This window comes from Asterias amurensis, chromosome 13 (assembly GCF_032118995.1).
Source record: "Asterias amurensis chromosome 13, ASM3211899v1".
NCBI lineage: Eukaryota > Metazoa > Echinodermata > Asteroidea > Forcipulatida > Asteriidae > Asterias > Asterias amurensis.
Window position 1 is genome coordinate 872,383 of NC_092660.1, and position 15,130 is coordinate 887,512.

At 38.8% G+C, this 15,130-nt stretch overlaps 1 protein-coding gene across 7 annotated transcripts in view; it reads left to right on the forward strand.

Moving 5' to 3' along the window:
* The first annotated feature begins 2,413 nt into the window (after window positions 1-2,413).
* Window positions 2,414-15,130, forward strand: part of LOC139946442 (transcription factor RFX3-like) — a 30,506-nt gene continuing 17,789 nt past the window's right edge. For 2 of the 7 annotated variants that reach the window (XR_011787241.1, XM_071944095.1), the window contains exons 1-3: window positions 2,416-2,700; window positions 11,925-12,085; window positions 12,890-13,052. Coding sequence is in view for 6 of the 7 variants with exons in the window: in XM_071944095.1 (XP_071800196.1) it covers window positions 11,938-12,085; window positions 12,890-13,052 (311 nt within the window). In the remaining variant the exon portion in view is untranslated. Of the gene's footprint in view, window positions 2,701-2,726; window positions 3,046-11,924; window positions 12,086-12,889; window positions 13,053-15,130 lie in introns of those variants that run through there. The other 5 variants (XM_071944097.1, XM_071944099.1, XM_071944100.1 and 2 more) reach the window with 5 other exon arrangements.

Sequence of the window (15,130 nt, forward strand, 5' to 3'; positions counted from 1 at the left end):
AAGTCGGCAATGACATACTTTTCTGCTTTTATGTTCGCTTGTCTACAAATACTTGGCCGGCTGCGAGCTCTAATTATTGTTATTACATCGGGCACGATCAGAAAGACATTGATCTGAACTGTGAATCAATCTTATGATGTGACAATACAAATCACCATGGTAATACTGACGACTCATCTGAAGATGAATCGTTAGGGTCATGTCACATGAGGCAATTTACATTAGGCAACCAGTTCCAAGCAATCTCCAAAAAGATTTTATTTTCGCATTTGAATTGTCACATAATTATTCTTGTGGATTGTAAGACATTGTTTAAAAAATCACTCATATGCTACCAGAGTGGAGAAGTAGCATGCACTGCAGTGGTTGCCTCCGAGTTGTCTTTAAATTTGGCCTCGTGAGATGAAAAGGGTCTTGGTGCTTTGTGAAATATACCTCGTCGGGACTCGATTTCACAAAGAGGTATAAGACTGATATGAAGTGTGTGAATCGATCTTATTTGCTAAGCAAAAAGTGATGTCACAATACAAATCACTGATTGAAGTTACATGTAAATTGGGTGCGTTCGTTAGCTTCCCTGGGTCGACCCCGGTGTGTGGCAGTTTGTTTTCCAGGTTGAACGTGTGCAGATAACTACCCACGTTCGTCCTGGGGAAAAAATCCGTCACAACCCGGGTCGACCCGGGGAAGCTAAACGAACGCACCCACTGATAGCTCATAGAGCTTTGTGAATCGAGCCCACTAAACATTCACATTACGGGTACGTGGTCAGTGATTTGTGTTATGCCTATTGTCGGCCGGATTGTTTCAAAGTTAAGATCAATCTTAGTTCTTTGTGAAATCGAAGAAAAGGTTACCATTTAAGATGAGTTTTAATATCACTATAGCAATGATGTGTTGTAGCACTAACTACCCCACCAGCAGCCACCTCGCTCGCGTACATTTAGCATGTCAGTATTGTGTGCATTGTTATGGCATCTGCGAAAGTTTGGGAAATATGTTTTTCGTTTTAAAGCAGCAGCATCAATAAAAATTGTTTCGAGAAATGGCCGATCCATGACGACGGAAACCCTCCATGGTCAACCTGCTGAAGATCAATCAAGCCCTGGCTTATTCATTATGTGTACAATAGGGTATTGTTATCTCGTCGTTCATAGCTTGCTGCGTGGAATCAGCTCCATCCCCAGGCAAAGTCGAATCAGAACCACGTTTTTTGCCTCTTAATACCTAATAAGTTGTTGCCCGACATTAGTGGCAGACTTTTGGGACGCCCTGTCTTCCAGCTCTGGCAATGCTGATGCCCGAACTTATTACCCCCCCCCCCCCACCCCCTGTCCACTGGGGATTATTATGGGAAAACATGGGTTGAAGGAGGATGGGTCAAAGGAGGGCGCCTGGCCGTAATGAATCTCCTGACCAACTGGGCCCCTGTCTAAACGAAGAATGACGTCAGACGTTCAGGCTCCTGGAAATGTAACAGCGATAAATTAACGGCAACGGACCTCATAAGAGTTCAGCCAACAGAGGGCGCTCCTTTAGTGTTTGGCATCGATCTTTTTTTTTTAGCTACAAAGTGCTCCAACTCAAGTAAGTACGATCGATTTGGCCGTATTTCCTTCCTCCATGAACCGACTCAGTCCATAGAGCAACCCAGTTACACACGGTTCATCAAATAACTGCTTACAGCTGCATGTCCCCACAGAAATCTCATTCAAGTATAGTACTGCCCGCAAATGCACAGACAGTCTATCAAGTTGTGCGACTGCGGGGGCGGGTCGTCTGGGGATCAGAGGTCTCCCCATCTGTATTTAATTTTTTTGTTTTTCTTGCAACATCTTATTTTTAAATTCTCGGGAGGGGTCAAATAAAAAAATAAAACAATGTATGGCAGGTAATAACAGTATTACACTTGCAAAACAAATATGCAGAGAACCTGCAACAAAGCTTCGAAGCAACCACTGCTAGCTGCTGAGAATTTTCTGTGGCGAGTCCATCAAACACAATCAACAGAGGGCGCTGTTCCCATTTTATGAACTCACAACGTATGCCTTTCGAAACATTAATTTAGTCAATACTTTGAATAAATTATGATAGCAATTATCATTGACATCACTTATTCCGTTTTGTTAAGTTACTCTTTCCCAGCGCGGGCAGGTGTTTTATATTGCACTTTGCCAAAGTAACTGAACAATAATCATTATGTTGACCAAAAAGAGGTCACGTGACACTCCTCTGTGACAGAACAAAGGGTTTCCGTTAAAGTTCCAATCGATAATCGATACGTTCGAAGTTATGTGATGTGTATTAGGATGTACGCAATCATTGCACTGTGCATAAAGTGCGCATGCATTATGCACTAAAATGGGAGCTTGTCTTTTTTCTTCTCTGTAGCGCCGAAGCACATCTATATCCATCCACATAGCAACGCACTATTTGTCAAATTAGCTTCTAAATTGTTAACATTTAACGAGTCGATATACTTCTAAATGAATTTCAAATGTATTTGATAATCTTATAAATTATTATTATTAAGAATTCGTTGTGGTTTAGTGAGTTCTTTAAAGGAATTTGAGGTGCAGGGAGCGGCCATTGGCGGATGTTTTATCGTTGATGTGTAGTGACGAGGTTTAGCAACTGTTGCCTTGAGAATAAACGCCATAGCCACGGTAGTCCTGGCGACTGTTACCCGCCAACTACAAGGTAATTTTTCCTTTTTGATTCGTTGGAGTGTGTAAAGACTATAGCCCGTACGAACAAACTGCACATTCTGGCTCTCTTTTGGGTGATTTATTTGCACTGAATTTGGAAAAATGACTGAGAAATGTCGGGGAATGTTGAGCCTAGGTTTTTACAGGCAGCGTTCCAAAATGGCGATTTTGCGCGGGGTTATTTCTTGCATGTACAATTCTGCAGTTTGTTCGGTGGGTAGCTAGTTGTGGTGTGGTATGGTGCTGAAGAATTGGATTGTAGCGTGGGTATTCTGTAGAGTTGCGTCATTTGGGCATGTTGAGAATCTTGCTTGATATCTCACACATGTATTGTTAAGTACGATTTGCATGCAATGTTAAAACTCCACAAATTTCACACTTGCCTTGTTGTTCGTTGTAATTTATCATTTACTTTTTAGGCCCTATAATAATGTAAATATAAATTTTCTATTTTTTTGCATTATTTATTAATTAATATTTATTAGGCCTAATTTGACTGATTCACCAAAATGGCATGTTTTATAATCCGTAAGGTGTTGTATTTGCATGATTGAAGTCTTTGTATTTGAAGATGTTTATTGTAATTTTATTTTTAGGGAAAGCTTCGGCTTCCATAGGATAGGACCATTTTTCTGCTACCCACCACTTATTCATCCCCCTAATTGACCCCTTCCACGCAAGTCACTGGCGGCGACTGTCATCATTTGGTCATGACTGTGCCAAGCTCACCATTTTGGTGGTCAATAGATTTTACGCGTAAACGACGCATCGCCTAAAATGCGCACTTCACTGAATAATTTAATGCCCAGTGACTATAATAATTATATGGCCCACCAATAATATGGCGCATTCAAGATTATTCTGATGATGAGGTTAGGTGAATTGGGTCAATAATTTGAAATTTTGCTTTCTGAGTGATTTACTCACAAAATCAGTAAAGGTTTATCGCGAATAGCAAAGTATCAAGAGAGGGCGCTGTTGAACCCACACAAAGGTATAGGCGGTGCGTGTGCGAGTCGTGCATGACAACATACACTGCATAGCAAACTGCCCCATCTTATTACCCACAACGCATTGCGGTTCTGAATCGCGATAAACCTTATTCCTTTTGATGGGAAAAGTGGTGGAACGATACAAATTGTTTTTTGTTCACTCATCGCATCAATCATCATCATAACGGCATCACGTGACTGTTTTTTACTCTTCCACTTGGTGTTAGACCTATATGCTGAGTTCATGACTTGCGGGCAAAGAATAGGAGAAGACGCAATGCTATTGCTGGCAGCAACATCTGCTAAAACTTTATAAATAGGACTGTTGTCACAATCAACAAAGAAGAGCCGTGGCTGTACATGGAATTAAGATTTCTCTATTACTCACGCCCGCAGTGTATGAATGATGGCAGTGATTGTAATGTTATGGCCAGTTGGAGCATGCGATAACTTTGTTACAGTGGGAGCATGCTCATGATTCCATTACAATCACAGGCCTGTTCAGTTTTCATGTAATACAAGAAATACAGTGTAACATTGTGTTTGCATGAACTAATGTAGCATGCATGCATTAGAAATGTTGTTCCTCTTGTTCTTTGTATGACAGGCTATCACTATGGCCTGCTACATGTTTTGCTTGTGTAAGACCTAAAACACAAAGTGTAATCCCATTAATAGATTGCTGTTTATAAACCGATGTGATCAAATTAAAACATTAGACCACCAATAAATATTGAGCATATCTTGTCAAGTGTCACAAATTCTTGTGACACTTACCTATTTTCACAGCTAATCTTGACTCTAATCTTGATTCTGTGCATATCCTTCCGGCAGCAGCGATGCTACCAGACTAATTTTTCCTTCAGACAAAATTTCAAAAGTATCAGTACAAAATTTATCAAAATATTACTTTTTCCCCTTCAAATTAGTATACCCCCCCCCCAATTAAAACAGTTAATTTTTTTGTGTGGAATGTATACTTAAATGACGGTCAATTGTTTAAATAAAAGAATTATTCGTTCAAGTTGACTTCTGACCTTTTGTTTGGTCTGTTTCCTGGTCTCCTTTGGAGTGGAGTACGTAGTTACCATGTTTGACATTGAAAGTCTGTTGCAATCAACTTTAGCAATCTGTGACAGGAAATTCCCATGAATGCAAGTAATGTGCTATTTTAGGTTGTGGATCTTTCCTCTTTAAAGGGAGGGTATGCATGTACCTAAAGGTTATTACTTCAAATATTAATGAAGAGCACCTGAGAGCTATTGATATTATAAACGATTGTTTGAAGTTGGCCCCCCCCCCTTTGAGGAATGTAGTTTTTCTAAAAGTTCACCCCAAACTTCTGTCCACAACTTTCCATGAAACAAATCTTTACATCGTACTGGAAAATGTTACCTTATTTTAGTAAGTTTGTACTTGTGTGTTCAACTTCAAAGCTTCAATACTATAAAGGAAACAAAACAACTGTGCAAATCAATTCGAAGGTTATTTAATTCTCTACCTAATGAACTGAATTTGTAAAACATGAAAATAATCACAACAAAAGCTATCTCAAAATTTCTAGGTGCTGGAGAAATTTTTGTAAATTTTCGTGCCTAGTTCAAGGAGTACATCTTTGAGTGATTTACCCTCCTCACTCTATCCAATTCAACGCCATATGGTATCTCAATACCCAGAAGTATTGGACTCGGATTATGGGTGTATCTTTAATACCAATGTAAAGCATAATCACTTGACTAGTACAGTCTTTGGTCCAACAAATCAACCAAACGTGGCTTTGATTTTTAATCGGTCGAAGTTATGTTAAGGGGTTTAATTTGTAGTCAATTATTAAAGCTGTTAAAAGGTTGTTTGTATTCTGAAGGAAGACTGGCTATTGACAGTGTGGCATAACATTCACACATGGCGTCAAATTTTTGCCAAGTTCTCTGATGGGAGAGCCAGATCTGGAATTTTATGGTTGCAGTGATGGGGTCATGTTGTCTATACTGAGAGAAAAAAAAGGCATTTCATATAAAAACACAATCTGAAGATTTTTAAGGAAACTGTAATGGGCAACAAATTCAAGTCAATGTCAAGAGATGCAACAGATAAAACTCATTCATTGCATGGACTAGATGATATTTCACATAATTTATAAACAAGCATGGGAATAGGTACCAGACATCTAGCTAATTGCTTTTGATGATGTTAGCTTTCAATTGTCAATTGACTTGGAGATGGCCATAACACGTGACTCTAAAGTCGAGTTAATCATTTTTCCTCTAGATATATTTATCTGATTTCCAACTGTGTTGCCCTCAGCGAGTGGTGATACTGAATTAATTATTAAATGTCCTATAAAAAGCCTCAAAGTCCATCATGTAGGTCAGCCCTAGTGTGCGATGCAATGTCCCTACTATTTTTTAAGGGTCAGATATCATGCCTTGTATTCTTGATGTATTGGTTTATTATATTATTGTTATTGATTGATATTATCACTTGTATACCCATGCTTGATACAAAGGCTGGATGGCAGTTGCCTGGATTAAGTGAAACAGCTCGGTGTTCTGTTTGAAATATTCCTGATTGGAATGTGTTGATAATATAGGCTAGCTATAACTACGATTAAAACAAATTCAGTTTGGTTACTTTGAATTAAGTTTTTGGCTGCTGAGGTCAATGACAACCCCGTTCCTCTTTAGCTAGAGTCTGTGATGATAACTATAATACAGTCGCTATAATTTTGCAACCTGGGGAGAAAATGGGTGTTTGACAAAATGTAAATCAACATGTGTACATGCATACATCCAGGGGTATTGTAAAGTCCGTCGGTGTCAAGTTGAATGATGCTGTAATGGTTAAATATTCATGAATAGGAGCTTACATGAAAGGTGAGATAGCTGAGTCTCAGGATTCTGGGCTCAATCTAGCTGCTGCATTAAAATTGCAAATCACTAGCCTGCAAAACGTATCAATTTTATATTGATCGAGTACAAAATGCATTTAAATTCGGTGTAATATTTCCGCATGTGAAGTGGCTGATCTTGTTTTGAAGTGATATTTTTTACACTGGAACAGACGCCAGTTTTGTGGTTGAGCTTGCTCAATGGTCGAATGAAGTTTGTTTTTCTGTTATTAGTTCGTCCACATTTACACATCACAGTACACATGTGTAGTGGAGTGTACAGATTGAAAGCAGAAAGGGCATTCATCGTTTAATCACACCCACTCACTGCTGCGGCACCCTGCTGTCAGTGCTCTAACTGTACCAGATAAAGTGGAAACTCATCTCTGTATGATCATTTTTTTTATCTGGGAAAAATTAACATGCTTAGTTTAAAGTGAAACCTCCAGTACGTGTGGCATACTTCCTGTGTGTCCTTGCACTTGTGTGCCTTTGAAGAGTGAACTCTGTTTTAGAATGATTGTGTTTCCTGAAACGAGACTTTTTGTATGGTATTGATAACAAACCATAGACTTAACTTCCCCCTGACTACAAATAATCCTTTCGTTGTTTTTTTAATAAAGTTTCTCTTTGTTCAATAGATTTTGGTCCAATTTCAGGCAATACTTTCTGTGTCATTTGAGCTTATAATAATAGCCTCTCTGCGGTGGGACAGCTAGTTCTGATTACCACTTTAAAAATGCTTGCAGAGGTTAAGTTCTGAATTTTTGTTTCTGAAAGCTGTGTGAACAATTAAATCCTATAGATTTAAGCTTTCCAGTCGGGGTCTGATTGAAATGTACCTAAGATTAGACTCCTATTTCAATTTTTTATTTCCAATTTCACCTTGTTCAAATAGAGTGTAAGGCCCTATGGTGATAAACGGAAAGTAGAATGGCTGACTTATTGAAGTGGCAGAGGTTACTACACTGTTTTTCCTGATATGGCTTGTATAATGGATAGGTTGGTTTAGATTTAAAACTATGCTACAGTACACGGTGTAGCTTCCTGACATTTCAATGCTTCAAAGGTAGAATTGCGACCATTAAGTAAATGCTGCCTTCATGAAACCTTCATACAACACTTGTAATTTTGGTTATATAAATATTTGCTTATAAAACTCTAATTTTGTACAACAATGTGTTGTTTTATCTTTTCCCATTCTTGGTGGCAAAGCAGTAAGTTTATACATTTGGATACGTGGTGTTATTTTTATCATAGAAACTATTGACACATTATATGCGATAAGTTCCAAAGTAATGAAGTTCTACATGTTGTAATTTCCTTGTCATGGCAACAGTGTAGTTGTGTTTTGACTCCGCCAGACAAAATCATTCAATGTTATTCTTGCATTGACAAAGCATTGTTGTCGATGGTGAATGCATTGAGGACAGAAGGCTTGTTTGGACAAACTTGTACTTGAATACTCAATCAAACCATGCTGTGAACCTGTGGTGTTAGTAAGAATCTAACTCAAAGATTCAAGTTTGCTGTGACAATTTAAACACAGCAGGCTCAAGTTGTTAATATGTGGTACATTTAAGAATGTGAAATACACTCGCTGTGCATGACCACAAATTGTACCCAAAAGACTAACACTATATATGCTGGTGCTAACACAGCAGTGTGGTTTTTGAATTTTATAAAAAGGTTTGATGTAGTTGAAGGAATGCAAAAGTTTTTGTAATTGCGCGTTTCAACCCTAGAAGAGTCTTTTCTCGTGAATTACATAGTTTTAACTGTACACACACAAACATGTTTGTGAATCCCGCTAATCGAGGACTTTTCTTTGTTCTCCCACTGTTTGGACTTAGTTTTTTTTTAGCGATGTCCCCATTGGTTTTATACACGAAAACAAAGTTAGGAAGTCCTCGCTCTTGCAGACACCGGAATCCCTTTTTGTTAAAACTTGGATTCCACTGGTAGACACGCTCACAGTGTCAAACACCCTCATATTGGTGTGATAGTTGAAGCAGATTGAATTTCGTCCAAAGTTTCTTGATGGCATTTACATTCAGTTTGAACAATGCTTCAGTCCGATGCTCGGCCATTTCTTTGTCTTTCCTAATCTGCAAAGACAACATCGAAATTGCTTCTCACCAGCAAGACCTCCCCTGGCAACCATCCTGGCCCATTCTGTTGTCATTCCACTTGAGTCTGTAATGTGTTTCCATAGTAAACATGCACCGTTTGTCCCGTTTCTAGGCAACCCTAATATCTAATAAAGCATGCTGCACTAACCCTAGGTTGATTAAAACCATCGGTGCTATCACATTTTGTCCGTCCGTTGAATAAGAGTAAACGTTACCAAGGATACAACAAAATTTTGTTCTGTAGTTTGCGAGGGCACTTGTGGTTATTTTTCTTGAAAGTGCATATATTTCTAATAACGGAACTGAAAGCAATTCATGGGGGTGTTTATTGCATGCTCTTACACGTGATGAAAGAATGCTAGGCTAATTGCTGGACAGTCAAAGTCCAAGTTCTTGGGTCTATTAAGGCTGATTGCCCAATGGATGAAAGTTTATTCTGAAATTGAGTGCTGAGTCGATTACATGTAGGCCCCTCTCAGTTACTTATCATTAAAGCTAACTGGTATTAAAGTTAATACTGGCAGTATCGATATCTTCCACATAAATATTTCTTCCAGAATAATGTCGATTAATTACAAAACCTTTCAGTAACCTTTAAAGTACATCTCAGGTCACCTGAGACGTACCGTATCAAATCAAATTATCAAACCAGATTATGATACATATTTAATGTATTGCAAATCACTATGGACTTACATTTTTGTCATCTACAAACCTGCTGTGGGGTCACATTAAAAATTAATTATAAGAGGTTTACAAAGAGCACAAACATCCAATGTTGCATCATAGGGGATGTAGTCAATATTTTTTGAAGTTACATTATTTAAACATGAACTGTTCTGTTACAGAAGACTGCTTTACTTTTGAATGAAGAAATCTTTCTTGACTAAAAAGCTTGGTTGTTTTTATCTTACATGAAACATAAAAGTAAATCATAGGAGATATTGTTAAGAGTCCCTGCCTGTAAGAATGTACCAAATTAGGGGGGGGGGGTGTGATTCATGGGTTCGCAGATCTTCTTCCAAAAAATTAGAGTGATACACCATCATACCAAACGAATAAATCCAAAATTTTAGTTTGCTGACGCTTTCGGTTTTGGAGTTACCAATTATCAAAGTTTGGGCCAAAAAGCCCTCAAGAAACGAATAGTACATTCCCTGTAAACACAAAACCGTGCGCCAAGGTCATCCCAGAAAAAGTAAAACATTTTTTGAAACCTCCAGTTGGGCTTATAACAAAAGTAATAAAAAAAAAATTGGGATCTCATTGGCGCGTCATGTTACGCGCACCTGAACCTTTGACGAACAGTGCCCTCGTGCCATTTTCAATGCCTCATAACTCAACGCGCCTATAGGATCCCATGAATTGAACAAGTTCAAATGAAAGAGCTTGCATCCCTAAAACAAATTTAAGTGCAAAGTGAGTGGGATCTCGTTGGCGCAGAGAGATAATAGAGGTCAAAGTTCAAATTTTATCAATATATTGCGTTTTCGCACCTCCGTAACTTCGCGCGCTAAAAAAAAAAAATTGTTTTTATGGCAACTGGGTATTGGAACAGTTTTCATCTAATGACAAATGAAAAAAGAATCTTGGGATCTCTGCAACTTGCATGTCAAAAGATTTTTTGAAAATTTTCTAAAGTATTGTCATTCCACACATTTTGGCCTAAATTGGCACAACATTCACTTTTTTCATCACTGTAAGTATCTGTGCCAACAAGATCCCATCAATGTTTTCTTGTATTTGGTTAAGTTGAGTGTTCCTAAACAGATTTCAATTGAAAAATATTTGGGATCATGTTGGCCCACCAATATAACAAAGGTCAAAGGTCATATGAAACTACACTACTGCCTATTTCGGGCGATTTTGCGTCGTCTAGAAATCAACGCGCCAATATGATCCCATTAAGTTGTCTGCGTTTTATGATTATATAGATTCTCAGCAACACATAAAAAGCAAAAACCAAATGGGATTTGAGTGGCGCAATATATTGGTAAAATTTGAACTTTGACCTCTATTATCTCTCTGCGCCAACGAGATCCCACGCACTTTGCACTTAAATTTGTTTTAGGGATGCAAGCTCTTTCATTTGAACTTGTTAAATTCATGGGATCTTATAGGCGCGCTGAGTTATGAGGCGTTGAAAATGGCACGAGGGCACTGTTCGTCAAAGGTTCAGGTGCGCATAACATGATGCGCCAACGAGATCCCAATTGTTTTTTTTTACTTTTGTTATGAGCCCAACTGGAGGTTTCAAAAAATGTTTTACTTTTGTTGGGATGACCTTGGCGCACATTTTTGTGTTTACAGGGAATGTACTATTCGTTTCTCGAAGGCTTTTAGGCCGAAACTTTGATAACTGGTAACTCCAAAACCGAAAGCGTCAGCAAACTAAAATTTTGGATTTATTCGTTTGGTATGATGATGTATCACTCTAATTTTTTAGAAGAAGATCTGAAAACCCATGAATCACCACTTGGTACACTCTTACAGGCAGGGACTCTTAACACGATCAGCGCCTAGGCTTATTTTACTTTTTAGTCTCATGACACTTGAGCCAGATGCTTCACTAAAATTGCTTCTCTTGACCCAGGGATACAAATGTTACCTATGAGGGTAGGTTGATAATGGGTGCGTTCGATTAGCTTCCCTGTATGGGTCGACCACTTTGGACAAGAGCTAATCGAACGATCACTCTCCCTCTCATGGTGAAGTGACCTATTCCACAAGCAGGGCACTTGGGGCTGACCCGGGTGAGCCCCTGGAATGACATCAAAGCTATTCGAACGTACCGGGGACAGATAGGGGTCGACCCAGGGAAGCTAATCGAACACACCCAATGTGTTTAAAAAAGCCTTTGGAGCACAATGCTAGCTCAGGGCTGTCAACTAGGGAGCTGAGAAAGATAACAGAATGTTGCTGCCCCATTGACCAGCGCACTAATGTTTAAGCACTTTCATACGTTATTCTAAAATGCACTCTTTGAAAACTAGTTACTAATATAATTGAAGCAACAAATTTTTAGTGGCCTAACGCTGTGACCCTAGCAGAGTATTTCTTAAAGGCTGTTCGAGAAGGACTCTGCTAGGTTTGTAACATCAGGCCACTAACTATTTTTTGAGTTTATACCATCCTTTTGGTTTATGACGTGCAATGCACATTTGTATTCTGATTTTAATCAAATTGAACCCTTTTCTTTTGACAGGCAAGCTTGATTGATGGCAACCGAGACGTTCAAGATGCAAGCTATCAGTGCCACAACCCAACAGCAGCAGATTTCAGCACCTACTATTATTACCACTCACCAGGCACAGCACCAGCCTAGCACACAGACCATACAGGCGCAGCAGTTTGTACAAGTTGCAGGTACATCAATAGCTTGTTGTTTGCATAGTCTAAATGAAGCAAACACTGTGTGGTTTAATAACTTATGTCCAGTGTTCAGTGCTTGTAAACATTACCAGTAAAAGCACTGAGCCTTATGCCAACACAAACGCAAAAAATTGTTTTGCAATTACTGAGGGTATTACATCATGTGTTTAATTAAGGTGTAAATGTTTAGTACACGTTGTATGCATTTCAGATCATTGTTTATGTTTCTGTAAAAACATTGATCGCCTTAATTTGAGAACAAAAGAAAGGGAACCCAGCAATTTTGCAGTCACCTTATAGGGTTTGAGTACTTTCAAATAAGCACAATGTCCACAGCATTAAATTTAAATTTTCAAGATGACCATTGTACTAGTAAAAAAATCCCTTGAAATATTACTTGCTGAGTGAGATGCTGTAGTTTTTGAGAAATTAGTAGAACACTTGGGAGACGAAAATTATTTTTGCATACTACAACATATTTACCAGTATTGGCATATTATAGGCCTGGAATTTCATCGTTATGTTGAAAGGGCAAGGCCATTTTGATTTTGCAAGGGCACTTCCATTGGAAAGTCTTTAAGTCAATGGGAAAGTTTTGAAGGGCATCAAGGTCAAGACCAGGGGCAGTGGAGGCCATGGCCTGCGTGTTGGGATTTGGACCCACACCCGTTGGAATTCAAGAGCAGTGTCCTACCAACAAGACCAACGAGACTGCCCGGTAGCTAGAGGCACTTCAAGTTTTATACTTTATTAGCGGGTACTTTATTTTTAAATGTTTTTTTTATAAATGTTTGTCAGCCCCAGTGACTGAGCCAGTGAAGGATGTCCCCTCAGCCGGTACCACAGTCACCCTACAGACGATTCCCGTCAGCCAGTCCTCCCAGCAAAGCATCTACCAAGGACCAGTGCAGTACGTAGACGGAACCGATCACACCAGTTCCATCTATGCTAACGGTGCTATGTGAGCTCATTATCAAATCATCCTGCATGCTGGCCCCTCTAATCTACTCCTTCTTTGTTAACCTCCCTGACCCCCATCCCCTTCCCTCTTCCCTCTTCCCTTTCCCAACACCCAAACTGCTGGATTGGTTGGTCTAAAATAATCGGGTTCTGAGTATCTGTCTGCAAAAAAAAGTGTGAAAGACCAGTACATTTCAAATCCGAAAATTTGTTTTTCTTTCAAGCTTTGATTTATAAACTGAGGAATGACAAAAAGCAATGCCATAAAATGTCAAACCTGGTTGTTTTGATAAAAAAAATATGATCAAAGTCATTTTAAAAAAGAGGATTAGTAATGGTGCAGCAGTTTTTTGAGTGTGAAGTTGATCCGATTTAAAATTGTGGTAACCAAATGTTAATAATGGCTAGTTTAAAGCTCAACCCCACTGTCCATATTGAGGCACAAAAATGTCAAATATAAAATAAGCAGAACAGAAGAGCTGTTTTAGTTGGCACTTGAAGAATCCTGTACTATCTTTCCTTTGAAGAACAATTCTGCCAAAAAAAGTTGGGACTATAGAGTTTACATATTTTTCTATGACCAGCCAGCCAGTTTTCCCCCTGTGGTTTGCGGTGCATTATTTGCTGTTGATGTCAAAGAGCGCTCTCACTGAGTCAGTTTGTATTGTTTGTTCACCTTGATGGTGATGGCTTGAGCAAGGTTTACATTACGTTGCTGTGTGTTAGTCTTGAGATTGGTGTTTGTAGTTCTTAACAATATACATCCCATTTCAGTTCCATGGCATGTGTGTATCTTAACCTGAACCACGCTATGAACAAAGACACTATGCTTGCTACGAACATGTTGCAAAAAGAATAATTCTCAGCCTGTTCAATTCTCCTGTAATTTTTCACTCAATTCTGAGTAATTAATCTGCAAATCATAATTGTGATTTGATTACAGACAAACCAAACTTGCTGTAGTTTTAACAGTTCATATTTGAACCAGAATGATAAAGTGCAAACGTTCCATTTCTAAACGTTGTTGTTATGAATATTGAAATATTATCATCTTACTGGTTAAAACATCGAAACTTTCTACTCTGCTGAAATTAGACATGGTATAAAACATTCGTTTGGTTGTTGGTAGACGTAATTAAAGCTTTCATCCCAAGCATTGTACTCATAATAGCTTTTACTTCAGACGCCTTGTACCATTTCATACATGTAGCTTGTAGATTAAGCTTTTTGCCAGAGGGGTTCAAAGTTCACTTCAACCTAAATCACACCCATGTACATTCATCTCATTTTGACTTTGAACTGTTGAGGCCTGGGCGACTGGTAACATTCACTTCTTGACTAGTCGCACCTCAAATAGTTACGAGCATGACACTAGTCGCAACTAATTTTTCTTTCTCAAGACGCATTGTGGCAGTGTTTGCCCAGGCCTAGAATTGTCTTGGTCAAATGCTTTTGCTCTCATTTTGCTACACATGTTAATGATATTTTTAAATGTCTAGAATCGCAGTGAGTTTAGGATTTTTCATTTTTGAAGCGTGAGTATTGGAGAGTTTTTAAACAAGTTTATTTGTGCTGGCCGAGCGGTTAAGAGCACCGAATTTAAACTCTGGTGTTTCTGATCAGCAGAGTGTGGGTTTGAATCCCCAGCCGTGACACTGTGTCTTTGAGCAAGACACTTGACCATTGCTTCGTCCTTCGGATGGGGCGTAAAGCCGTTGGTCCCATGTGTTGTGTAACGCATGTAAAAGAACCCAGTGCACTTATCGAAAAGAGAAGGGGTTCGCCCGTTGTTCCTGGTTGTGGCTGCTTTATGCGCCGTAGCACCTTGTAAACCCTTATAAGGTGCCAAATAATTGGGTCTCAGAATTCATCACTGCAACTTTTTCTTTCTGAAAGTTTGTATATACTCAGCTCCTTGAGTACCTTGTTTGGTAGATACGTGTGCTATATAAAGACTTCGATATTATTATTATTTTTATTATTATTATTATTATTATATTACGGACAAGTATTTGAGGAATGTTGCAGGAAGAGTTTAAGGCTGTTTGTTCGAATAAGAAGGGAAAGGTTTTATCGTGA